General features: G+C 36.1%; 3 protein-coding genes across 4 annotated transcripts in view; 1 reads left to right on the top strand and 2 right to left on the bottom strand.

Moving 5' to 3' along the window:
- The first annotated feature begins 4,481 nt into the window (after positions 1 to 4,481).
- RIOX2 (ribosomal oxygenase 2) lies at positions 4,482 to 17,054 on the top strand. 2 transcript variants are annotated; one of them, XM_032219285.1, is made up of 10 exons: positions 4,482 to 4,588; positions 7,681 to 8,113; positions 9,763 to 9,882; positions 10,208 to 10,336; positions 10,707 to 10,810; positions 12,518 to 12,620; positions 13,143 to 13,308; positions 13,670 to 13,758; positions 14,164 to 14,268; positions 16,431 to 17,054. In XM_032219285.1, the coding sequence occupies exons 2-10, from the start codon at positions 7,685 to 7,687 to the stop codon at positions 16,590 to 16,592; spliced, it is 1,407 nt and encodes a 468-aa protein (XP_032075176.1). In that variant the 5' UTR covers positions 4,482 to 4,588; positions 7,681 to 7,684; the 3' UTR covers positions 16,593 to 17,054. The 2 variants fall into 2 exon arrangements, with proteins under 2 accessions (XP_032075176.1, XP_032075175.1); XM_032219284.1 differs by having other exon boundaries at positions 4,521 to 4,604.
- Positions 11,138 to 12,511, bottom strand: LOC116509971 (V-type proton ATPase subunit e 1-like). Its single transcript, XM_032219288.1, is given in 2 exon segments — positions 11,138 to 11,607; positions 11,610 to 12,511. Coding segments are annotated over 2 exon segments (288 nt in total). The 5' UTR covers positions 11,740 to 12,511; the 3' UTR covers positions 11,138 to 11,449.
- Positions 17,055 to 17,448: 394 nt separating the features above from the next.
- CRYBG3 (crystallin beta-gamma domain containing 3) overlaps positions 17,449 to 24,583 on the bottom strand; it is a 67,088-nt gene continuing 59,953 nt past the window's right edge. Inside the window, exons 21-22 of the mRNA XM_032219282.1 lie at positions 23,328 to 23,487; positions 17,449 to 21,124 (exon numbers count right to left, since the gene is read on the bottom strand). Of these exons, the coding sequence (XP_032075173.1) occupies positions 21,036 to 21,124; positions 23,328 to 23,487 (249 nt within the window). The 3' untranslated portion in view covers positions 17,449 to 21,035. The remainder of the gene's footprint in view (positions 21,125 to 23,327; positions 23,488 to 24,583) is intronic.

Raw genomic sequence — 24,583 nt, 5'->3', positions numbered from 1 at the left:
ATGAAGAGTCATAACTATTTTACTTATTTTATTTTCATGTGAACAACTGAGACTTGTTATAGTAAGCTAAGGACTCCCTTAGGTGAGCTGGATTTCTTGTTGACTTATTTTTAAAGATTAGCTAGGAACAGGTAGGTGCTATTACATTCTAGCATATACATTGTTTAAAATATACCCAAGCACTGATCAGTATAAAAATGATTGAGACTGACAAACAGAATATAGCAATCAATGGACAATTCTACTTCAGCCTGCCTAATACACACAGACACACACACAAAATGCAACATATTAAAAAGAAAAACACAATAGCCCTCATTTACAGTATTTTCTATTTACAGTACTGCTATTAAAGTAATGATTGGTGAATTTAGCTGATTTGTACAATAAGCAGTATGCTGCTTCCTTTGTGATACACACAGCAATGACAATTATAGGACTTTTCACAATATTGTAAAACTGCTTTCAGAACAACTTTAGAAGCTTATAAGCAGAGATGGTATTCAGCAAGTTCTGACCAGTTCTGGAGAACCGGTAGCAGAAATTTTGAGTAGTTTGGAGAACCGGTAAATACCACCTCTGACTGGCCCCGTCCCCATCTATTCTCTGCCTCCCGAGTCCCAGCTGATTGGGAGGAAATGGGGATTTTGCAATAACCTTCCCCTGGAGTGGGTGGGAATGGAAATTTTACAGTATCCTTCCCCTGCCACACCCACAAAGCCATGCCCACAGAACCGGTAGCAAAAAATGTTTGAATCCCACCTAAAGTAACTGGCTTATAAGGCCAGTTACATAAATGCTACATCTGCAAGAACTCTCTATTCTAATATCAGCCTGATCCTGTAAGTTGATCCTTTATGACTCTGTCACTTGTAAAACCAATGTCTCCCGTCCCCCAAGAACTGATCTCACATCCAATTTTGATTAAATTATATTATCTATTTCAGAAGTCTGGATTTTCAAATTTTGCTAATATTGTGGAGGAGATGAAAGGCTGACTGTATTTAGGAAAGAAGTTTTGTTAGCCAAATCAGACAAGATGATGATACTATATTCTTAGATAAATTCACATGGTATTGCACACAAACTAGATGTGAGTTGCATTTATTTGTGTTTTGATTAACTGCAGGAGGAGATTTTAAAGGGGGAAATGGCAAACATGGAGAAATAGATTGTTTAATATTTTTTCTACTGTTTTCTGTTCCAATTTCCATTTGTTGTTAATACTTCAAGAGAATTAACACATATACATGCATGGGCTAATTCAACTGCTAGATGTGTATAATCTCCCATTATATTTATATACTAAAAGTGTATGAATTCTTGAGATTTTAAATTAAAGCATAATTTTTAATGAGGTGGCAGTCATTTGTTTCTAAACTGAGAAAATATAAAGGATGATTGTAACAATTACCATATATATAATGTATATCCCATACATTAAGTATGGTTTTTTGCTTGCATACTTTTGAACAATTGTGAAGCTATTTCAAGAACACTTCTGAATACCATGCTTTCAAGGCTAATTTGGAATCCTCATGCATCTAATGAAGCAAAGTTTAATCTATTAAAGAGCATGTAATACTACATTTATTATTTAAAATGCTATAGCACATTAATAATTCATATTTTAAAATACTTGCTCAAATCATAATTTCTTGTTTATTCTTGATAGCTCCAGAAACATTGGAGTACCTCCATTCATTGCAATAAAATTTCAGAGAAACTGATTTGCACTTTTAATTAATATTTATTTTTTTCAGTTTAATTTTCAGTGTAGAAATTTTTTTGGTTAAAAATATGAAAATTATATGTTGAAGGTAATTAAAATAAAAACTACTTTGAAACAAGAAAACACTTGTGTACTATGCCTTATCTTCAATGTTGAAAAATGAAAACATTGTAGGCTTATAAAAAAGCAAAAAAAAAATTGAATATGTATCATATTTGATGCTAAAAGAATTTGAAGATAAATATTGAGACTAAATGAGCATTCCTTTTATTGGCACTTACGAATAGTAAAGTTAGAAAATACTTATGGAAGACTATTATATATAATAATATATAAGTAAGACTATATGCACAAAGATGGAGAAATACTGAAATATTGAACTGGAGGAATGGATTCTAAAGATGGCAGAACTAGCAGAGTTGACAAAACTGACTTGCTTGGGATGTTAGGAACAAAACACTAAGTTCTTTTATAAAAGACTAAAAACTTTTCACGAATAGTTAGCTGAAAATACAAAACAGCAAAATGTTAATTCCAAGATTAGATGATTAAAAAGAATTGAATGAGGGGCTGAATAAATTATTGTAATGTTAAGAAGGGGAGGAGGGATAATGAGTTTGAAGTGGTTGTAAAGAGGGGCAAAAATAGTTTATTTAGCTGTCTTTTTCCCCTTATTTCTGTACTTTTTCTTTATTCACTTCCACATCTGTCTCTTAGCTATGTAAATATCTTTAATAAAAAGCTATATTAAAAAATTAAATAAGAGCACACCTTCACTATCATAGCCTCTGCACACTAGAAAATCAATATTCCTGAGATAGACCAGGGGACTAGACTAGAAGACCTTGAAGAGGTCGTCCCATCCAACTATGGTACGTCTTGACCAGGTTCTGTTCTGGATTGAAACTGAACTGACTTAATGGCTGCCCTTGTTTTCTTTTGTGCTGTTTTTCTTGTATTGGCTTTGTTTCTTTGTTTTTAATCCTAATTAGCTGTTCAGAATTGCAACTTATGAGTTGGGTGACTTTATACATTGATTAAATAATTAATAAATATCCAGTTTTTAAATCTTGCAATCTAACTATAAACAATTTTAATAATTTTGATGGGCTGGCTGCTAAAGCAAGGTCATGGCACACACTTGAAAATAAATCAGGAAAACTGTAATTGTGGTGGTCTGTCTCGCAAGAACAAAGAATGCTTATCAACAGGAAATATGCATGTGTAAAGTTTGTAGCAATTATGGGTAGTTAGACAACTTGCAGATCTCAGCTAAAGGTTAGGGATGGCCTGCAGCAAATGAAATGTATATTAGATAACTCCTGGGACATTCATTAGCCAAGGTTTAGGAATAGGGATAGCTAGAGACCAATAGAACAAATTGTAGAATTATTACTAAAAAGTTTATTAGATGATATGTCTTATTAACTCACCTTGTCCCGCCTTCTCCTTTAGTGAAAATGTATAAAGCTTACTTAATCCTTTGTTCTTGGCCTTTTGACCAGGAACCCTTTTCCTTCAAGTACTCCAATAAAAAGCAATCAGAAAACCTGCACCTCGTGTCTAGCATCCATCATTGGCTTTGGCACCAAACTCAGACCCGAGTTGGGACAACAATCTCAACACTTGTGATAAATGGTTTCAAGTTTCACACTAATTTCTATATTTTCTCTTCTGGTAGCTCCTTCTGGCTAGGACCACTATTAGCTTTAGAAAGAAGCTAATTTTAATTTGTGAACTCTTAAAATACACTGATTTTTTTTAGCCTTGAAGAAACTGCAATTTTAATTTTCTGCAGAATCTGGGAATATATAGATGAGGCAGAAAACAGAACCTGGTCTGGACGTAGTTGGATGGGACTGTCCAAGCTCTTCTACTCCAATCTCCTGCTCAAGCAGAAAAGTCCATACCATTTCTGACAACTGGCAAAAAGAGAATATATTTAAAATACGTTTTTTTTAAAAAAAAAAATGTATTTGCCAACCCTTTGCAAAGGGCTAAAAAATAAGGTCTCTTGGGGGAGGGGATTTCATCCTAAATCTGAGTACAGGTAGTCCTCAACGTGCGACCACAATTGAGCCCAAAATTTATGTTGCTAAGTGAATCACTGCAGTTGTTAATTTAGTAACAGTTGTTAAGTGAATCTGCCTTCCACATTGTCTTTGCTTGTCAGGTCACAAAAGGTGATCACATGACCCCGAGACCCTGCAACCATCATAAATATGAATCAGTTGCCAAGCATCTGAATTTTGACCACAGGATCCTGCAATAATCCTAAGTGTGAAAAACAGTCATAAGTTACTTTTTCAGTGCTGCTGTAACTTCGAATGGTCACTAAGTCAACTGTTGTAAGTCGAGGACTACCTGTATCTTCTTGAAGAGAGCATCTTTTTTTTTTTTCAGTAAACCACGGGGAAAATCGAATTGCCATTGTTTTTTCCGGGATATTTTTTGACCACTGGCAAGCAGGTAGTTCCATCCAATACCGACCCAAGTCCAGAACAACGAAGGACAGGTCTACTTCGAATTTAAAAGGCAGAAATGCCACCGGTGCAGGTTTTCTAAGCCAATGAGGGCGTGCGTGAGACAACCACATACTCCAGTCTGGTGCACTTCTGAACGCGAGTCAGCTCTCAAGGCCACAGAGAACCGCGAAGGCGGCGCTCGCGTCGTTTGTCAGAAAAGCCGTTTGCCCCGCCTGGTCTATTTGATAGGCGGGCAAAAGCAACAAGTCCGGTTCAATCAGGGAGGCTGCCGCGTCCACGCCTCCTCTTCCTCCTTCCGAGCAGCGGCCTTTGCTCGGCCTGCAGCCCACGTGGCTTTGCCGGCGCCCTTCCACCGCCGAATTCTAAGCAGGTCAGGTCGTTACGAAGTGAGCGCGAAAGGACCACAAGCGGTTGCTGCTATTTTTGCCCGCTTCCAGAAACAGAGAGGCTGGTGCTTCTTTGTCCATTCCCGCGTGGGGGTGGGGTGGGGTGTGTCCGGTCCCTTCTTACCTACGTTTCCCTCGGCGAATGCGGCTAGACACACCTTGTCGGATGGAGCAATGTTTTCTGCAAGGGCCTCTTCCTCGCTTCTTTGTCGGTTCAGGCTTTGCTCTTCAAACGGGCATGGTGGTGGGAGCTTTCCCCCCCCCCCCCGGAGCGCCCGTGATTTTGAGGGAGCTAGGAAGCTAACGAGGCTTGCCATCCAAATTGGGGACGGGGAGCGGCCTGCCAAGTGGCATGGAAATCTTTTCTTCCTGGTAAACGTCGGGACAGATTGTAGGAAGGAAAATACACATTTTGCCGATTCGGAGGAAGGGGAACGAAAGGGGCTTGTGGTGAATGAAGTCTCTCCTGGGGGCTTGGCCCTTTGCAGATCTTAGGAGTAATGGAGCCTGTAGGATGTGAAAACGTGTGACCCCCAGTAAAGATCTTCCAGACTGTAATATCCACCTACCCGCCTTTTGGGGTGTACACTATTATAAGGAATAACTTGGATTTCCATTAAAAGCAATCCAATGCTGTGATGCTGTACAATGCTGTACAAGGATAAGCCTACATGTTATTTTCCTTAATAGTCCAGTCTCTTCATGAGTTTGTGACCAGCATGCTCTTTTGATTGAAAATGTAACAAGTTCCTGCATCAGAAGTATACCACACCATGTAGGTCAGGCAAGATGATCAACAAGTAGGGGTGAGGGGAGAGGAAAGAACCAGGTAAACAGCCTCTTCTTCTTTTCCATACTTATTGATCATCTTGCCTGATCTACATGCTATTTTGAAATGGTATCGGAACATATTTTTTCCTTATCCCCATAAAGGGGTGTTGTTAGATCAGGTAAAGGAGGCACACACAAAGGCTCGTAACAACAGCTCTTTATTGCACGTCAAGTAAACATCCAGCTAAGGAATGGTCGGACAGCATCCCCTTTTAAAGGGATCTGTCAGACCTCCCAGCCAATGAGATTTAACCTCTGTTCCTGCCAGAACAGAGGACCTTGGTGGAAACCTCTTGCAGTCTGGGGGGGGGGGGAGATATCTAACAGGTGTGACTATGTGTGTGTACTTTTTTTGATGCATGAACTTGTTCCATTTTCAATGAAGACAGCATGCTTGTTAAATTCAAAGAATGGATTTAAATATTAACTAAAACAACACCAAGGCTTATGTGGACTAGGTGTAGCTGCAGTGAGCCTGTCTTTCTTTACTATTGTATTAAAGCCGTAGCCACTTGAATCATCATAAAGTAACACTGGAATTTGATTCCAGTTGCCAAACTCTGCTCTGCTTTTTGAGTCATTGCCGGATGCTGATTTTCTGATCTATACAAGTGCCATAATTGGTTTTCTGGTTTTACTGCTGGATCTTTTTAGGATTGTCACTAGCCATCTGGAGTCCTCATTCTGCATTCCATATGGCATCGTCTACTGTAAGATAAACAGATTGGAAAAGAGGGCAGCAAAAGCCCAGAAGGAAGAATACAGCCTCTGCCATGATTATGCAACTAATAAGGAAGAACCTGTACATTGGGGCTATAGAAACTGTATAGCTGTGGTTCCCAACAGCTATATTCCCAACTATATAGCTGTTGGGAACCACATATTTTTCAGAGGGATTTGTGAGAAGATGGTTGAAACTGACAAATACAGGGAACTTGTAAATAATGAACAATAACCAAGTTTATATTTCTTTGTTGTTTCTTAGTTATACCTTGCAATAAGGAAAATTATTCATTTATTACGTAAATTATTTATACAGGCTCCCATCTTACAACTAAGTCTGGGTGGCTTCCAATCAGAAATTGTTCTATCTAAAGTTAACAGCCCAGGTTCAGGTAGTGTTAATACAGAATTATGTTGATATACTCTGCTTACTTCTGGAGATAAAACAGCAGGGCTTCTGCTGTTTTCTCCCATGCCTTGTGGGGAAGCCTAAAAAGGGCTGACTACATACAATTATACAGACATTCCAGTTCTTTGGTTTCTGTGCCGGTAAACTTATAGGCCAAATGAAAAATACTGGTTATTAATTATAAAGCCCTTTATAACATGGCTTTGTGCTGTATCAAGTACCATTTCTCCCAGAATGATTTTGCTGAGCCTATTATGTAAACTTGAGGGAACTTGAGGGTCCTATCCACTGGGTAAGTGAAGGAATTGTGGGCACAAAAGGCCTTCTCTGTGCTAGCTAAAGAGTTGGGAGTGTCCCTGGCACTTTCTCAAGGCTCTCAAAACAATTTTACTCAAGTGGGCTTTTGAAGCTTTATGTTACTGCCTGCTTCTTCTTTTATATGTTTTTATGCTTGAAAGCATCTATTCTCTGTAATTGTATTTTGTGATGTTTTCTGCATTTTAAAAAAATGTTTCTAGGAAGGAATAATGTAATAATAATAATAACAATGGTAATAAAAATTAATACATATAGTTCTGTAAGCTTTTCTTCTCTGTGGAGAATCATCCCAAAAAAGTATGTTTCATATAGTGACCTGTCAACACCTCTGTAAATACCTTGAACAACATAAGTTTAGATTAGTTGCGGGGGTGAGGGTTCTCAAATTTGCATTATTGGGATTTCTGGTGATAAGTGAATTGGTGTGATCCTGTGTGAATAAAATTTAAGATTTCTTGGAGGGACTAACTGGTTTTTACAGATGTTGATACCATGTTCTAACTTTATAATTTGGGTTTAAACATTATAAGCCCCTTTGGTAGCTTAAAAGAACAACAAGGTATAAAGCAAAAAAAAAAAGTTGATCAGGACCTAGCTGCTTGAAATTGAATCTAGCAGTGCCGGCTATGCTTCCTGATCCTAAGCAACTTTGCACAGAAATAAAATCCACTGGCTTCAGTCCATCATGCTATGTCATCCTATCTATATGGAAAATCAAATTAGAATGTACTTGTTGGATGTGTTTTTATGAAATATGTATAAAATCAGATGTTCGTTTCTTTGTTTCTTGTATAGCATTATGCCCAAGAAAGGAGGAAGACGAGCTAGAATAGAGAAGGAATCAGATTTGCCAAGCAAACAAGCAAAAACAGAAGCAGTCGGTCCTTTGCTTTGGAAACATGACAATCCAGAGAGCTTATTTGAGAGTTTGATTGCTCCTATTAAAGAAGATGAATTTTTTAGAGAATATTGGGAACAGAAGCCACTGTTGATTCAGAGGGATGACTCCTCTGTGGCATCATATTATCAGTCTCTCTTTCAGTTAACTGACTTGAAAGACTTAGTCAAACTAGGTTTGTATTATGGTAAAGACATCAATATATGTAGATGTACAAATGGCAAAAAACTTATTTTTAATAAAGATGGAAAAGCAACCTATGCACAACTGAAGAAAGATTTTGATCAGAAAAAGGCTACAATACAATTTCATCAACCACAGAGATTTAAGGTAAATAAAGAACAATTGTTTGCATTTTGTGGCTGCTTTTGTGTTTCTCAACTTTGACTCAGAACTAATGAATTTAGGAAGAAAACCATCGCATAATGTGTGCTCACACTTTGCTTTAGGTTAATGTTTTTAAACTAAAAAAAATACTACAGATTACTTCATTTTTCTATTTAGCATTAGTTTTTATTTTTTATTTTGTTTTTTGTATTTTTTAGTTTTTCTGTTTTGTATATTTTAGTTTTAAATACATTTATTTATTTATAAAATTTATAGGCCACCATCTTACCTAAAGGTAACTCTGGGTGGCTACATAGTTACTGTTTATATGTATTGCTGAGACTATCATTTCATATTACAGGTAGTCCTTGGGTTATGATGTCAACTGGAATCTAGATTGCTGTTTCTAAATAATGTAAAGTACAACATTATATAAATTTATCACTTATTGACAACAATTCCAGCAGTCATAGTTGCCATCATAACCCCAAGACACATGGATTGTTAAGCAGCAGGAGTCCTAGGTAAAGAGCGTGAGGGTGCCATGGGTGGTGGGCAAGTCCCTTGGAGGCATAACATAGGAGGCATGGCAAGGGGAAAGAGACTGTAGGCCCATGCAAGCCCAGGAAGGTTGAAGGAAGGAGATCATAGTGCTGCAACAAATGCAGAGAGGTCACAGGTGGGTGTGAGCACAGGGAGACTGAGGGAAAGAGGCCCTGGGTTTGTGTGAGTGCAGGGAAGCTTCATGAAGGATGCCCCAGCATCCCTCATTATATAGGGACACCAAGGAAAGAGGGCTATTGTTTGGCACCAACTTGGGGTTAGAGGAAGGAGCCTGCAACAGCATGCGTGCACAGGGTATCGGTCTTGCAGGAAATTGTGAACTTTCAGCAACTAAAACGCAGTGATAAACTAACACTTTTTATGAATTAGAATCTATTTGAGTTTTGGGTTTGGTTAAATATAAGTTCAAAATTATAGCCTTTATATAAAGCTTCAATTTGTTTCTAGTACACTGAAGTAGCTATGAAACCATTGTTTCAATTCTTGGGAATCGCCATGTAACACAGTGTGGAGTGATCTTCTCTACGTTACCCAGCCAGTTACATTTTTCCTTCCTATTCCAAAGACATTCAACAATCTATAGCTATTATCTGATTTTGTTGGAATTATCTGCTGCTCAACTTTTTCTCACAAGTAATCTTGTCATATACAGATCTTAAGTTTTCTTCAAATATTCTGATAACTCCAGCTGCTTCTTCATAGCCTTCTAATGATGAGGATAACATAATTGTATTAGGACTTTCATTTTTTAAACCACTCTCACTTGCTGTTCCTTGCTTGCTTTCTATCCAAATGGAGTTAGTGTGACCAAATCTTGGCGGGGTACATCTAAATGCTAGGATGCTGAAAGCGACCTACATAGAAGTTTGCTAAAGAAGATAATGTTTACTATTTTTGCTTCTTTGAATATTGATTTGTCTCCGTATTAGTGAGCTTTTTTAGGCTTCTTTTTCCTGAGTATTTTTTTCTTATGCAGCTCTTACCATATTTAGAATAGTAGAATGCAACACTGATATCAACAGAGATTTGTATGACAAAAGATAGTTGGTTTTCCCTTGTTAAAGTAATTTCTTTTGTATTAAAATAAGGATGAACTCTGGAGGATACAAGAAAAACTGGAATGTTACTTTGGCTCATTGGTTGGATCTAATGTTTACATCACTCCTCCTGGATCCCAAGGCCTACCTCCACACTATGATGATGTTGAGGTAAAGAAATCCTAATTTGCATGTAAATTTCCTGCTCACAAATATTTTCAAGAACAGAAATTTTAGGAGAATTGTCATATGTGCTATGGACTGAAAAATATGGAAGTTGTATTGTAGTAAATTGGATAATAATGATAAAAACCGATAATGGATACTGAGTGTATGTCTACAAGCACATTTTTCTTTAAATGAAAAAAATCTTGCTATCTCTATTAAAATTGTTTGTGAGGGTGGAATTTGGCTGCCATACATGTGTATTCTTTAGAAAGATACAATAGGTAAAAGTACAAAAGTATTCTGATGCGTGTTGACATGACACTCCTAGATATTTATCTTACAACTTGAAGGAGAGAAACACTGGCGACTCTACCGCCCAACTGTACATCTAGCTCAAGAATACAATGTTGAACCTGAAGAAAGAATTGGAACACCAACTCATGATTTCATATTAAAGGTAGCATATGCGAAGTCCCTTTTTAGTCTTAAGCTATAAAAAGAGAATAGACTTAATGTTTTCAGAATGCATTTATGCTCATGTAACAGCATATCCTGTTCTTTTTTCTTTCCCTGCCACATCTGCTCAGAGGATTTCCTAATTTCAAACATAAATTGAAAAAGCATGTTAAAGGAAGAAGAATCTGTTGTGTATGATCAATATAGTTAAGATGTAGAATTTTAAATCTGCTTTTATTCCAATGCAGCTGTGCATGAGATGAGAGCCTGTGTCACTGCTTTGTTATTGACAGTAGGTAGGCAAACATAGCAATTTAGGCATAAGCACTTATTGTTCCTATTATAACTATAATGCTTGCCTTTCCTTTCAGCCAGGAGACATGCTGTATTTTCCAAGAGGAACAATTCATCAAGCTGACACTCCTCTTGGGATATCTCATTCTACTCATATTACCATTAGCACGTATCAGAACAAGTAAGCATCTTGTATTATATTTTTAGTTTAATTTGGTTGATGATTTTACTGAAAGTAGACAGTTGTTGGCATGTTGATACTTCAGTCATACCAGAAAAGTTTTAAAATTTGGTATGTTTTGCTGTTATGTGCAGAGATTGCTCTATTATGTTGGGTTTGTGTACACCCAGCAGCATAGGAAATTCAGGTGATAGGAAGAATTGATTCAGCTCGGCATCAGTGTATCCTAGAAACCCATGGTCAGTGCAGAAATGGAAGCTGAAAAGTGATTGGTTGTTTCAGTAAGATTACAGCCTGAAAGGTGCCTCAAATTATTATTTTTTAAAGTAAACAGAATAGAAATTTATTCCAAGTTTTTTTGGTGAGATATAGGATATTGTCAATAAACCTAGCCATCATAGGAATGATAGAACATTTTGTAACACTTGAGATTCAAGCAAAATTTTACAGAAATCAGGTACAAAATACCCTTTAGGCACTTCAGGAGTATGAAAAATGTCTGAGTTAAATATTCTTCATAATAGAACAGAGGCATTAAGGTAGACATGAATTGATTCAAAATACAGTAAAGGCATCATTCAATCAATGGAACTTTATCATAACCTAGCTCATATACTGCCATAGAAAAAGATGTAATGGTTAAGGCCACTGTTCCTTCAGATACAGGATTGTGTCACTTTTTAATTGTGGTCCAAAGAGTGGGTTCAACTGAGCCAGAATGGCAATCAGCCAGAATAGGTAGCAGCACACAGCAGTTATCACCAGCATTGTATTAATAACACCCCAGTTAGGCCCCTGGGGACCAATCATGGCAAAAGTCTGCCGATCACCCCCCAGAAAACGCTCATGATGATGATGGGCACCAATAGGCTGCCGTATGCCATCCACTTCCAAATTGTTGATGAAGTAGCTTTTGGAATGGACTTCATAGTCCCTCAGATTGAATATTTCTGAAAATCTATGGGGAGACATCAGACATATAGTATAGGCAAAAATACTTAAGAACATTTATTAACCGTTTTTTTCTGGGGTCTTTCCTTGCTTTTCATGTTCAATTATTGTAAGATCTGAATAATAACTTTCATAAAATATTCTGTAGGCTATTATGTACATTGGAAAATTAATTTTTCCTGGATTTGAGCACTTTACCATTTTCTCCTTGAGGTCCCCTTAAAGGTCGCTTTGAAATTGCAATTAATTGAAAGTTCTGCAGCCTGCCTCTCATGGAAGGAGACTGAACAAAGTTTTTAAGAAATCACGGGAATGTTTTAACATTTTAGAATCACTTAAAATACTTTGCATTTGACAAGCTGCCATGAAAGGTGTCATAAAATAGTTGCAGGAAGAAGTTGGACATGCACAAAGCACTCATTTCATGGAAAACTAAAATCAGGAATCTAACAGACATGAAGGTGCTCAAGACTTTGAGTCCAAAGTAGAGGTAGATCTCAGACAGCGCTGTGTGCCATAGGTTCGGTATCATCCCTTCTCCAAAACATGCTATCTGATACAGTCCAAGCACACTGGTAAAACTGAGTCCTCACTGATGTCAGTGGGACTTCTCTGAAATCTGAATATATGGTATGAGGTTCTGAGCTGTGCTATTTTGGCCACTTTATGTACATTTTATTTCAATAAGAAACATTTCTGTAGATTGTTAATATTTTATTTGTTCTTAATAACTTTAATTTGTTTTGTGCATGCCAGCTCTTGGAGAGATTACTTACTGGATGTGGTTCCTGGACTTCTTTTAGATATAGCAAAAGAAGATGCTGAGTTTCGAAAGAACATTCCAAGGCAATTGTTAATGGTAAAGCTACAAGGCTAAAGGAAAAAATAATTTGTTTGTCTGTTTCAGAAGCAAATTTTGTAGCTGCAGTGTTAATTATAAAGTAATTCTTTTTAATCACCACTAAGGGTTCCATGACACTATTTTTGTCAGAACTGTGAGCCTTAGCTCTTAGCAAAAGATCTTACAAAAGTTTTTATTTTTAAATACCTTTATGTGAAAACAGTATGTTAATGAGTTCTCCACATTTCTAATGTGATATTTTTCATGCTGCTTTATCAGCTTACGGTAGGATCATAGAACAGTTATGTTCCGGATATATTTCTTACAAAAATTTAAAACTTAAAAATAAATAATCTAAAACTGAATCTGAAATGTATATTTTCATTTTAAAAAAATGTGTTCTTGGAGGTATGTAACTGACTTGTTCTACAACAGTTAACTAATATAAAGCATTCACAGGTCTCCTTTATCATTACATCAATGAAGTAATTAAGTTCTCATTTCAGGTTGTTAGCAAGTTATTCTTGTCTTTTTGTTTAGAAAATGGATTTATCTGATTCATCCAAACAGTTAAGTAGCTTCCTGAAACGCCTTGAAGGCCATTTGGAAAAGGGGAGGAAACCGAGATCATCCTATATGAAAAAAGATTTTATTACGAGCAGATTACCTCCATTTATTGGAACTAATTTGGATTTTCTCACTCCAGGTGACATTTAAATTATTTATAGATATATTTTGCAAAAAATAAGGGGACAACTTTTATTGTAACCATAATTACAAATTATTTAAAAACTAACCACATGAAAGTAGCTTGCAAAAATTCATACTTAAAGAGACAATAAAGTTACATTAGAAATCAATATTTCAGTTTACATTTATTAAGGGAATTTGTGGAAGATTGTATTAGCAGCTTCTTGACTCTGCACTAATTCAGGCAGACACCTGAAGACACATTATCAATCTTTGTGATAACTGCAGCAGCTTTTCTTAGTTTGAATGTTGCAAGAAGTTAATGTTGCCTAATAATGTTTCTCTTCCAAATAATGTAGGTTTTCTTTCTTTTTTAGATGGAACGCTACCAAAAATAGGCAGCACAATCAGGTTAAGATTCAAAGACTACACAATAATTACAACAGAATTAGAACAAGATCTTCCGGTGAGTACAGGGGAGGAAGGCTCACAGAAATGTGTTTTTCCATGAGGCCACCTCTATGGTCAGCATGCTGTTCTTAGCGTGCATAGTTCTGTCCAAGATCATCTAATTGAGCTATGTAATTGTATTATAGTAATACTGTTGCTCTGTTCCATAAATAGAAAGTGCTAGAATTTAAGAAGGTTAAAAGGCTATACAGTGTAAACTTGATATATGAGCTAAGGTCAGAAATCTCATTAAATTTGTAAAAAATAAATAAAAATACTGAGTATAATTTAAGTATCCTTGCAAGTAATAAATAAAAGTTATTCACCCAGCCATAAAGAGAAGGAATGATTGGATAAAAATGCATTTACGATGTGCACTTGCTGGCTAATGTATAAAAACATATTTGTTATGGTTTTTCAGAATGATTCAGTCAAAGAAATGATTTTTGTTTATCACTGCTTAAAGAATCAAAGGCAGATCCATATGATGGGGGATGAAAGTACGAATAAGGAAGAGATAGCAGAGGTTGGTTTTATTTCTGTTTAGCAGATCTTATCGTGCTACAGTCTGCATTTTATTATTTTAAAATTCTAAATATTTCTTCTCAAATGGCATTGTTGTCTATATTTTCTTCTCTGCAGTTGCCAGGCATTCAGTTAGTCCACGATTTATAATCACAATTGAAACCAGAATTTTTGTTGCTAAACAAGATGCTTATTAAGTGAATTATGCCCAATTTTATGAGTTTTTCTTCCATAGTTGTTAAGCAAATCACTACATTTGTTAAGTAAATGCAGTTGTCAAATGAATCCAGCTTCCCCCATTGACTCTGCTTGTACCAGTAGATGGCTAGTATGGTGATTGTGTGACCCTGGGACAATGCAGCTATCATAAATACATGCCCATTGCCAAGCACCTGAATTTTGATCTTGGTACTGTGAGGATGTTATGATGGTTGTAAGTTTGAGTTTCAGCTATGTCACTTTTTTCTATGTTGATACATGAATAGTTCTAAGTCGAGGACTAAGTGTATATATGTGTTTTTACATATAGAATATAGTTCATTTTCCTTCATTTTTGAAATTGCTCGGATTCCTCTTCATAATGAATTTGTAGATAAATGTAATCCATAGATGCACCTGTAAGTTACATGTAAATACATGTTATCAGGAAGAAATCTTTTGTTTATACATTTTGATTTATATGGCCACCCCTCTTGTCAGAGTGACTTTGGGAGACAAAGAAAATTTATAATTGGAATAATAATAATAACTATAAAGCACTATATATAATCGAGATAAAAAAGAGATGGCTGCCAAGGATAGAAACCATAAAACTATGACAAATCACCCTGGCCTCATTAAGGTCCTGCCTCCTGTGCCTGATTAAACAACCAATGCTTTTGGAAGACCAGCAAACTTGGGACCAATCTAGTCTCAGGAAGTTCCAGAGCTTGAGTGCCATGACCAAAAAAAGCACACAAGATGGTGTCCTATTAATTGATGGGATATGAAACATGACTTTCCTACCTTTTATTTAGAGCATGAGAACGGAAATAATAACTCTTATTTCAGACTCAAATATTTAGGACTATGGTTTTGTTTATACATTGATGTATATGCATATATCAATGTATGCTGATTAACTTACATACTATAGCAATTTTCATTTGATTAGAAAACTTTATTGTCCAATTCCTGAACAATGAAATATTTTCCGAAGCCTTGGTCAATCATATTTTTGGAGGCTAATTTTTTTCTTAATTGAAATGGGAAAACACTATATGCTACCCAATCTTCTTTGACATAAGGCGCAAACGTAATAAATAAAACCATAATAAAGTTGGGAAGATTATTCGTTTGTGTAAGTAAGTTGGAAAAGAAATTTAGTTTCTCTTCAATTAATTGAAACCAAACTCCAGGAAAACAATTTCTCATAAATATGCTTTTGAATCTTCATTTGTCTTAAAACTCAGCAAGTATGTTGCACATTTTCTCCTCATTTGAAATAGTTTTCTAGAATTATTAGATCTATGATTGTATACTGTATCCTAAACCATAATGTGGTTTGATTTTGATTTGGTATGTTATAGGGATCTGGGTTTTGTAGCTTAATTTATGGTTTAATGCAGTTTGTAATCCAAATGTCTTCAAACTGTTATTTAGAAAATTGTGATTTAATGTGCTCCATATATGGACAGCATATAGCATATACTTCTCTTCCACTTATGTGACATCTTGATACATAACTTGAGTTCCTACAATAATTATAATCAGTATGAACTTTAGCCAACTGAAAAACTAGTTTTATTTACAATTATGTACAGTTATTATTAGGCCAGAATACGTATTGTTCAGGGGTGGGTTTCTGCCAGTGTTACTGCCGGTTTGGTGTGCATGCAATTTGTGGGGACTCTGCGCATGTGTGCAGTTCCTTGTAAATAGGTCTGCACATACGCAGAACATTAAAAATGTGGGTGGAAATGCTGTGGCGACTGGGGAACCGGTTCAGGGGCGTGGTGAGTCTGCCATCCTTACCAGTTCAGCGACCCAGTCGCAATTTCCACTACCATTCCCCCCTACCGGTGCAAACCGGTAGGAATCCACCTCTGGTATTGTTCTGTAAATTAATTTGTATGTAATGTTTAATTTTACTTGATTTTTTAACAACCATTTTTCTTCTTTAAGAAGGCACATGGATTACGATTTCCTCTTTCTCACATGGATGCACTGAAACAAATATGGAGCTGTGATACTGTTTGCGTTAAGGACCTTAATCTTGGTTCAGAAGCAGAAAAAGAGAACTTAGTGATATCATTGTGGACTGAATGCCTTGTTGAAGTAATCTAAATATAAATTCTCATCACAGTTAAGAAAGCTTATATATTTTTGATTTGTGTAGTGGAGTCTACTATGAAAATAAATGAATAAGGACTTGATAATCAGGCAAAACATATTACATAGAAATTATTTATAAAAGGCTCTCACAAAGTCTTAGGAATTTAGTAAGATTGCGAAACATTGGATTCTTTTCAAGATGCCTGAAAGTTATGAATTTAGACATACAAATCTGAAATACCAACAGGACTCTACCTGATTTCTTAATGTGCAAAATAAAAACACATTGGAGATGCTAAATATAGTTGGGGGCCAGTGATGACCAGAGAAAGTTGTTTGTGTTACTTAAATTTGCTTCCTTAAAGTGTCATCTGATATTGTGACTAGTAGTGTGTTCTTCAATGAAGCCACGACATTTCTAATAAACATCTTGCAGTATAATAAATTTCTTCAAATGAAGAAAATTCTACAATTTGTGTAGCATCCTGTTTTGTGTCCATGAATATCAGAAGCAGCATGTTGCTGTCCATGCAAGGTCATAAGCAGTGAAACTTATGACTCTTAATTTCTTTTCCTTCTTAACCCAGGTACCAATGTGAAAATAGGTGGAGTGTGTGTTTGCTTTTTCATTGGGTGGAAGCCTTTTCACAATATTTTCTGCAATTTTGAATGTATACATACATTTTAGTCTTAAGTTCCAAGCCACCAATATCTTCTCCCTTTTTCTTTTTCAATATGCATGTTACTTTAGTGACAAAGTTGGTTTGAAAACTATAGTACAACTTATGGTATCGATAATTACCTATAGATCCCATATATGAAGTCATTTGGAGGCAAAGTTTGTCAACTGGCATAGTGATCTTTATTTAAAAAAGATAGGAAGTGCTCTTCTATAAAAACCTTTTGTGCTAATTTTAAAGGATTATTTCACTTTAGCAGAGTACAAAATGAGAACATTCTCTTTGAAGTATAGTAATAGCAAATAAAACATCATAAAACCGTAGGATGGTTTATTCACTTATATAGAGCATGAACCTGTAACAGTTCCCAAATGCCTTTTAAAAGCATGATGGTTCTTCTTCCTTGTTGCTTATCTGTTCCCCAGAATCAACAGAAAAGAATGCCATGTTGAAACTATCCTTTATTCACTAGAATCCAACTAGACCAGGAGTGTCGGACTCAAGGCCCGCAGCAAAGATCCAGCCCGCGGGGTGCTTAGATCTAGCCTGCGTAGCTGGCTTGGAAATAGCAAAGGGCTGGCCCATGGTGCCTCTGCTAGGTAGTTTTTAGCCTAGACAGCTTCCTGCAACACTCAGCCAGATAAATGGGGGTGCGGGGGCCTCTAAGGCCTCCCCCAGTCTGTTGCTGGTTGAAATGGAGCCTACATGGGTTGGATGCAGCCCTCTGAGGCTCAGTTTGGCCCTCTGCGGCCCTTCCTTGGCCTGTTACAGGCCGAAATGGAGCCTCCATGGGTCAAAACTGGTCTTCCAAGGCTCCATTTGGCCCGCTCCACAGACTGCCTGATTTGCTAGCATCATGGATTCCACGTACTCCCCACTCCATTACCCAGGGCTTTACTGTACTTACTTTTCAAAGAGCTCCAGAAGAGCCTGACCCACCTGGCAGGGAAGCCAAAGTGTTTTATTCAGAAGCCCATGAAGCTGTAAGGATGTGAGATGTAAGAAAAACAGTTTTCCCCATCTGAATAAAAGATCGCCTTCTCTGCCATGAGGGCCTGGAGGCTTAGTTTGGGCTCAGTCTGGCCAGTGATGAGCAGTCTCCTGCTTGTTGATGACTAGCTAGTTTGAATGAGCAACTTCAGGGATTGGGGCATGGCAGTCAATCAACAAGGGGCTTGCAATTCAGCCTGATGAGAGAAGGGAAGCAAGCTCCTTGTTGATTGGTTGCTGCTGCTGTCTCAATCCCTGAAGCTGTTCTGAGGCTGCTGTGGCCCTGCCCATGACTTTTCTACTACCAGAGGCCTGCTGACCACATGGCCCAAAGCCAGTCTTTTCTCAGAAGCAGGCAATCCCCCCCCCCCACCTTAGATTCCATGTTCTTACAGCTTTGCCATCATCTGAATAAAAACACTGGCTTCTCTGCCATGGGTCAGCCTTCTCTTGAGATCTTCAAAAAGTAAGTCATGGGAAATGGGTTGAGGAAGAGTAAGTGGAATACTGGACGCTAGCAAAGCAGGCCCAGTCTGGCGACCCGGCAGGGCAGGATGAGGGGGAAGCAATTGTGTGGACCCCAGGGTAGAATGAAGTATCTCAGTGGATTGGCGGTGGCCTTGGATGGTCTGCTCCAACACTAGGTCCCCCATGCTCTTCCCCGCTCTGAGATACCTCATGTCTATTTAATAACCTGCGCATTTGATTAACAAGGCACTGGGGAAAGCAGGGATGATCATGTTCATTTAACAGGATTCAATCAAGCGAATCCTCGGGGTTACAAATGTAATTGGCAGACCTCTTATTACATTTGTAACTCGAGGATTACCTGTATAATGAATGAGGGAAGTCCTGCCTTAGCACTTGGCTACAAGTGCCCCCTCCATGAGTCCAGTGTCATGACCATGACCACACCCACTGTGGCCGTCCGAGGTCAAACAACCCTGATGTGGCTCTCAATGAAATTGAGTTTGACACCCCTGAACTAGACTAAGACTGGGCTGTATCTTAAAGATGTACTATGTTAGGCTTCTTTCAAAGCTAATTTTATGATAAATCCGTTGAATAGATACCACTTCATTGTAAGGCTCAACATACCCAGAAAAAAACTAATTACATACAGTGTTTCCATAAGCTACATTCTCTTGTAGAAATAATTGGCAATTTATCTGGTCTTACTTTCTTAGAATTATGTTTAGTAGTAATATGAGTTTCAAGAAAGCAGATTGGAGCTGTAGCTACAACATTGATGAATCAGATGGTCTTTATCAGAAATGGAGTAAGGATAACGAGCTGAAAACGATTTATTTAAAAGGTGTGTTATCAAATATATATATTGCTTGTTTGTAGTATACATAAAATCCATCTATTAAATAAGTGCTTTAGATTAAAATATCAATACCTTGGTTACATAGCAGAAATGCAAGAAGTAAATAAGTGATTTATTTTACAACATCTGTGGCAAAATAACATCTGGTTAGGAGGTAGAGATCCATGGATGTTCTATTAACGAAAATCAACAAGTTGCAACCACTGCCTATGATTGGGCTTGAATATCAATGAATATTTGGATATTTCAGTATTTTATTTGAACTGGGCCTAAAAACTACAAGAAACATTTTTTACTATAATACTAGAAACTAAATGAAATCACACTCAAATTGTGTGAAACAATACTATTGGAAATGAAATGGATAGAAAATACGAGGGTGAAAAAAGTAAAATCCTAATCTGAATTCCATTTTGACTAGGTTTCTTTTACTAGATACTGGATACTGGATATTTTGAAGCTCATATATAAAGGAAGATATTTTTTTAAAAAAATCCTGCATAGATATAAGTTGTACAAATAGTACAAATGTGTATTGTATAAATGGTTGTATATGTTTTCTTAGTTTATAGGTAAACAATATGGTAAATTTCCTGCTGTGATAGTGCTTTATGAAGTTAATGACAAGATTTACCAATTCAAATTGCTAAATTTAAGCAATAACAGTTGTCCAAGGAGAAACCATTAGGGCCAAAGACACATCAGATAAGACCTCTATTTCCCGACTTGTTTGTTTGTTTGTTTGAAAGCAACTGTAAGGCCTTAATCAGTTTTCCAGAAGGAGCAGTCCTAGGAGGAATAGGTATTTTATAATCTCTTGCTCTACGACACTGTGGAATTTTGAATCCACACCACGAAAATAAGGGCTTTGCTTGTGTAAGTTTGACATAATTTGGGAAAATACTAGGCAAAGAATTAATAACATATCATCCCTTAGCCCATTTTGGCTATTTGTAAAAAATAAATGACGAGATCAATTACAGATCACTTTTTTAAAACTTTTGTTATTTCTAACATGTTTGTAACTGTTTTAATTAGAATTATACATAATTTATTACATTAGAATACAAACAGGATTGACAAATAATTTCAGCCATTCTCTTAATCAATTTAGAGTTACTGTATCAAAGTGTAGTATAAATTTTGAATATTTCAATGCATCAGTTCTGTGAAAGAATAATCTGTACAAAATTGTATTTTAAATTTTTGTTACCAGCAATCCAAAATTGTTAAGAACATTTGGCATAAATTATCCTGCAATATTTTATGAATAACAATACTTGAAAGTAAAAAATTAAGTTTTTGGTTAACTTTAAAGAAGCTGTTTTTTATTCTTCGTTTGGCAGTCTTGGGCAGATCTTTATCATAAACCAACACTATGTCTCTTCAGTAGTTCAAGTATTTTCAGACAATTTAATACATATTTTCAAACAGGTTTATCTTGGGAACATCCGTTCACAGTATTTCAAAGTTCCATTTCTGTGTACATTCACTGATGTTAAGTTGATTTACAATAATATGGTTTCTGTCATAGTAATCTCCTCCTATAAGAGAAGTTTGAGAAATAAGTTACTTATTTGTCCTTTTAAAACGGTACCTTAAAATGTTACAAAATTATCACTTTAGGATCACTTTTCAGCTCTAATGAAAAAAAATCCTTCAGAAACAGGAGGGTAGACAAGAGGAATCAATTAACCAAAACGGAATGTCAGGATTCCTTTATGAATGCAAGTATATTGAAACTGCAATATATTTGGATGGGTTAGATGATATAGCACTAGGCAATTTCAATCCTAAAGTTCTTTGTGTTCAGAGGTAAATTTAGAGCTGAATATTGAAATGAATTACCCTCCAAATGAATTAAAAACTGCATTTACAATTCAATCTGTAATTCAATTTTACCCCCTAAACAAAGAAAATGATCATTTTTGAAAAATATACTATCCAGGAATAATATTCTAATCATTTTTCCAAACATGAAGGCCTTACAAATAAAGTATGCAATTGTGTAAGATCAAATATATATTCCAACTATTGTTGGTATTTGGATAGCCAATAATAGTAATATTTTATTTGCTCATGTAAATGGCAAAGGGGTCAGTATTCAAGCATCTATTCCAATGCAGATGCAAACTCTGCAGTACATAATTACTTTGGAATATTCAGTCTTGACCTAAAACTATTTTAAAAATTAGGTAAATGGCAAGGTAAATCTAGCCAAAACTTCAATTATGTGTATAGTGAATAGAAAGTCAATACATCCCTGTTAAAATGACGCATTTTTAATATTCCAAAAAAATCAAACCAAAGTATATCACTTCAGAATTCTTTCCACTTTAATATAACATATAAGCTGTACAATTCAATTGAAAAACAAACCAAAATCTTTCAGGGGGGAAAAATAACAAAAAATAACATGGTTGCATAAAGATGCACATCCGTTTCAAACACCTTTTGATTTTTTTGGCAACATTAAGTCTTTTAGAGCAGGAGCCTATCAGCATGGCAGATCTTGCATTGGGAATCTTTGCCTACTCTTCCTTGCAAAAGCGCTGCAAAATTGTCCAATTGGCGCCTCCTGCACAGCCCTCTTCATGTCAGCCTACCATATTTTCAAATGGATTCAGATCAGGGGTGAAGCTGGGTCATTTCAAAACTTTGATATTCTGGTGAAGCCATTCTTTTGTTGATTTGGATATAAGCTTTGGGCCGTTGTATTGAAAGGTGAAATACCTCTTCAGCATTTTAGCGGAAGCCTGAAAATTTTGTGCTCAAATTGTTTGATATTTGGAACTGTTCATAATTCCATCTTGGCTAAAGCCCCAGTTCCAGCTGAGGAACAGTAGCCTCAAAACAATGCTGCCATCAACATGCTTCAGTGTGGGTATGATGTACTTTTAGCAATGTGCAGTGCTGTTTTTATGCCTAACTTACTTTTTGGAATCATGGTCAGAAAGTTCAAACATGGTTTGAGACCATAAGACATTTTCCCATATACTTTTGTCAGACTTGAAGTAGGGTTTTGCAAAATGTAGCTGGGCATGAATGTTTTTCCTTGTAAGAAAAGGCTATCTTGCTTTCTATCCTACTCTACAGTTCAGACATATTGAAGATTGTTGTCATATATAGTATTTAACCAGTACTTGCCAGAAATTCCTGCAGCTTCTTTAATGTAAGCTTCTTGGCAGCCTCTCAATTAGTGTTTTTTTTAAATTAATTTTTGAGGGACATACAGGTCTTGGTAATGTCTGTGTTATGCCATATTTTCTTCACTTGCTAATGATTGTCTTCGTTGTATTCCATGGTACATCAAATGAGATCTCTGATGCTTTGTAAGCTCTTTGCAGACCATACATTTTTATGTAAGAGGCAACTGAGTAAATGAGAAAAAAATCATTCTAGAACAGCAGAACTTTATATGGGCTTGATCAGACTTTAATTGATGGCAGGTGTGTAGTGACTACTATTTAATATCAGATTGAATGTGATTCTGAACACAGCCACATCCCTACTTCTAAAGAGTGTGAACACTTAATGCAGTCACATTATTATAGTTTTTTATTGTTATTTTTTCTCCTAAAATATTTCAGTTTGTTTTTCAACTGAATTATGCAGCTTATATGTTAATATTAAAGGTGGAAAGAATTCTGAAGTAATTTATCTTGGTCTGATTTTTTTTTTTTACATCTCAAAAACCTGGCATTTTAATGAGTATGCAGACTTTCTATATCCCCTCTATGCTATTACCTTTGATATCAAGAACAAGCTGGTCGCTGAGATAAGATGTGATGGTTCCATCCTTATTGCATGTCCATTTCTGTCTTGGTTTTCCATGTTCTGCCCACAGGGCAACTTTTGCTCCAGGTATGTCCCTGCCTCCAATGACATCAAGGCAAGCATCATTGACCTAGATAGGTAGGAGTGGGAAAAATTGCTGATTGCCTTAAAAGTGTTATGTATATACTTCTGTCAGACATATGTCTAATAAATAATACCATAAAATGTAACTTCACTTAAGGAAATAGTAGCTCTAAAACAAATTATTGGGGATAGGTAGGCAGTGGTCTAAATTTGACCAGTTGTATTAAGAGTTAGGTATAAATTAAGCCAGAAATTTTAAAAACATAATTTACCCTTCATACTCCACTTAGAAGAACAATAATTTTTATAAATCACGGCAACTATAATTTGCTAACGGTTTGTGAAAGAATGTTCCTTTAATTTGTGGAGCAAAAATGATAGGCAGAATTTGATTTAGTACATAAATAACAAAGAATTCCTAGTATATTTTTTTGTTTAAGAGTCTAAACACATTCAGAATTCTTAATTACCTAATTTACCTTTGCAACCAGTGGAATTTGTGTGTATAGTAGAACTGATTATAGATTTTTAGAAAGGCAAAAGTGTTGGACTAAGAGTGGTGAGATGAGATTCAAGTCCACCATTGAGCAACCTCACAGAAAAATCTGTCTCAAAATAGTTGTGAAGAAACATTAGAGGACAGTGAGTTGTGTATTTTGCCTTGGGGTTTAGGTGGATATAGATCTAACAAATATTCCTGGAATGTATAAAAAGAGTAAGTACATGTAATAGATTATTGAAATTGCTCCAAATCTGCCTTCACTTTAGACTGGTAGGGAATTATAGATAAGTAAATTCTCATTTTGAAAAAATACCAACTATTTAGGGAACTTTCTAACCCCAAAAATATCCATTACAATGATGATTACATTCAGAATGACTATTTCTGAAACTTTTAGAAATGAAATAACTTGTTATTCCATGAAATGTATTATAAACTCTCTAAAGATCTCTTTCATTTCCTTTTAAAATATGGCCCATTTTTATTCTAAAGAACTTGCAGTTAAAAGTCACACTTGTTACAGCAGATTGTAAGTGCAATGAAATGTTGATTTAAAACATTCCGCAGATATGAAGCTAGTTAATAAGGATGAGTTAAAAATCAGTTAATATCCTGATCTTATTTTAATTTGTCTGCTGCT

The sequence above is a fragment of the Thamnophis elegans genome, chromosome 6 (assembly GCF_009769535.1).
Source record: "Thamnophis elegans isolate rThaEle1 chromosome 6, rThaEle1.pri, whole genome shotgun sequence".
Classification (NCBI taxonomy): Eukaryota; Metazoa; Chordata; class Lepidosauria; order Squamata; family Colubridae; genus Thamnophis; species Thamnophis elegans.
This window is presented reverse-complemented; position numbering and strand designations above follow the sequence as displayed.

Excerpts from the sequence above, each read along its gene's own strand:
- RIOX2 (XM_032219285.1), top strand. The coding sequence starts at position 7,685 with ATGCCCAAGAAAGGAGGAAGACGAGCTAGAATAGAGAAGGAATCAGAT. Across the intron at positions 8,114-9,762 it reads ATCAACCACAGAGATTTAAG|GATGAACTCTGGAGGATACA; the intron begins GTAAATAAAGAA and ends TATTAAAATAAG. Across the intron at positions 10,811-12,517 it reads ATTAGCACGTATCAGAACAA|CTCTTGGAGAGATTACTTAC; the intron begins GTAAGCATCTTG and ends TGTGCATGCCAG.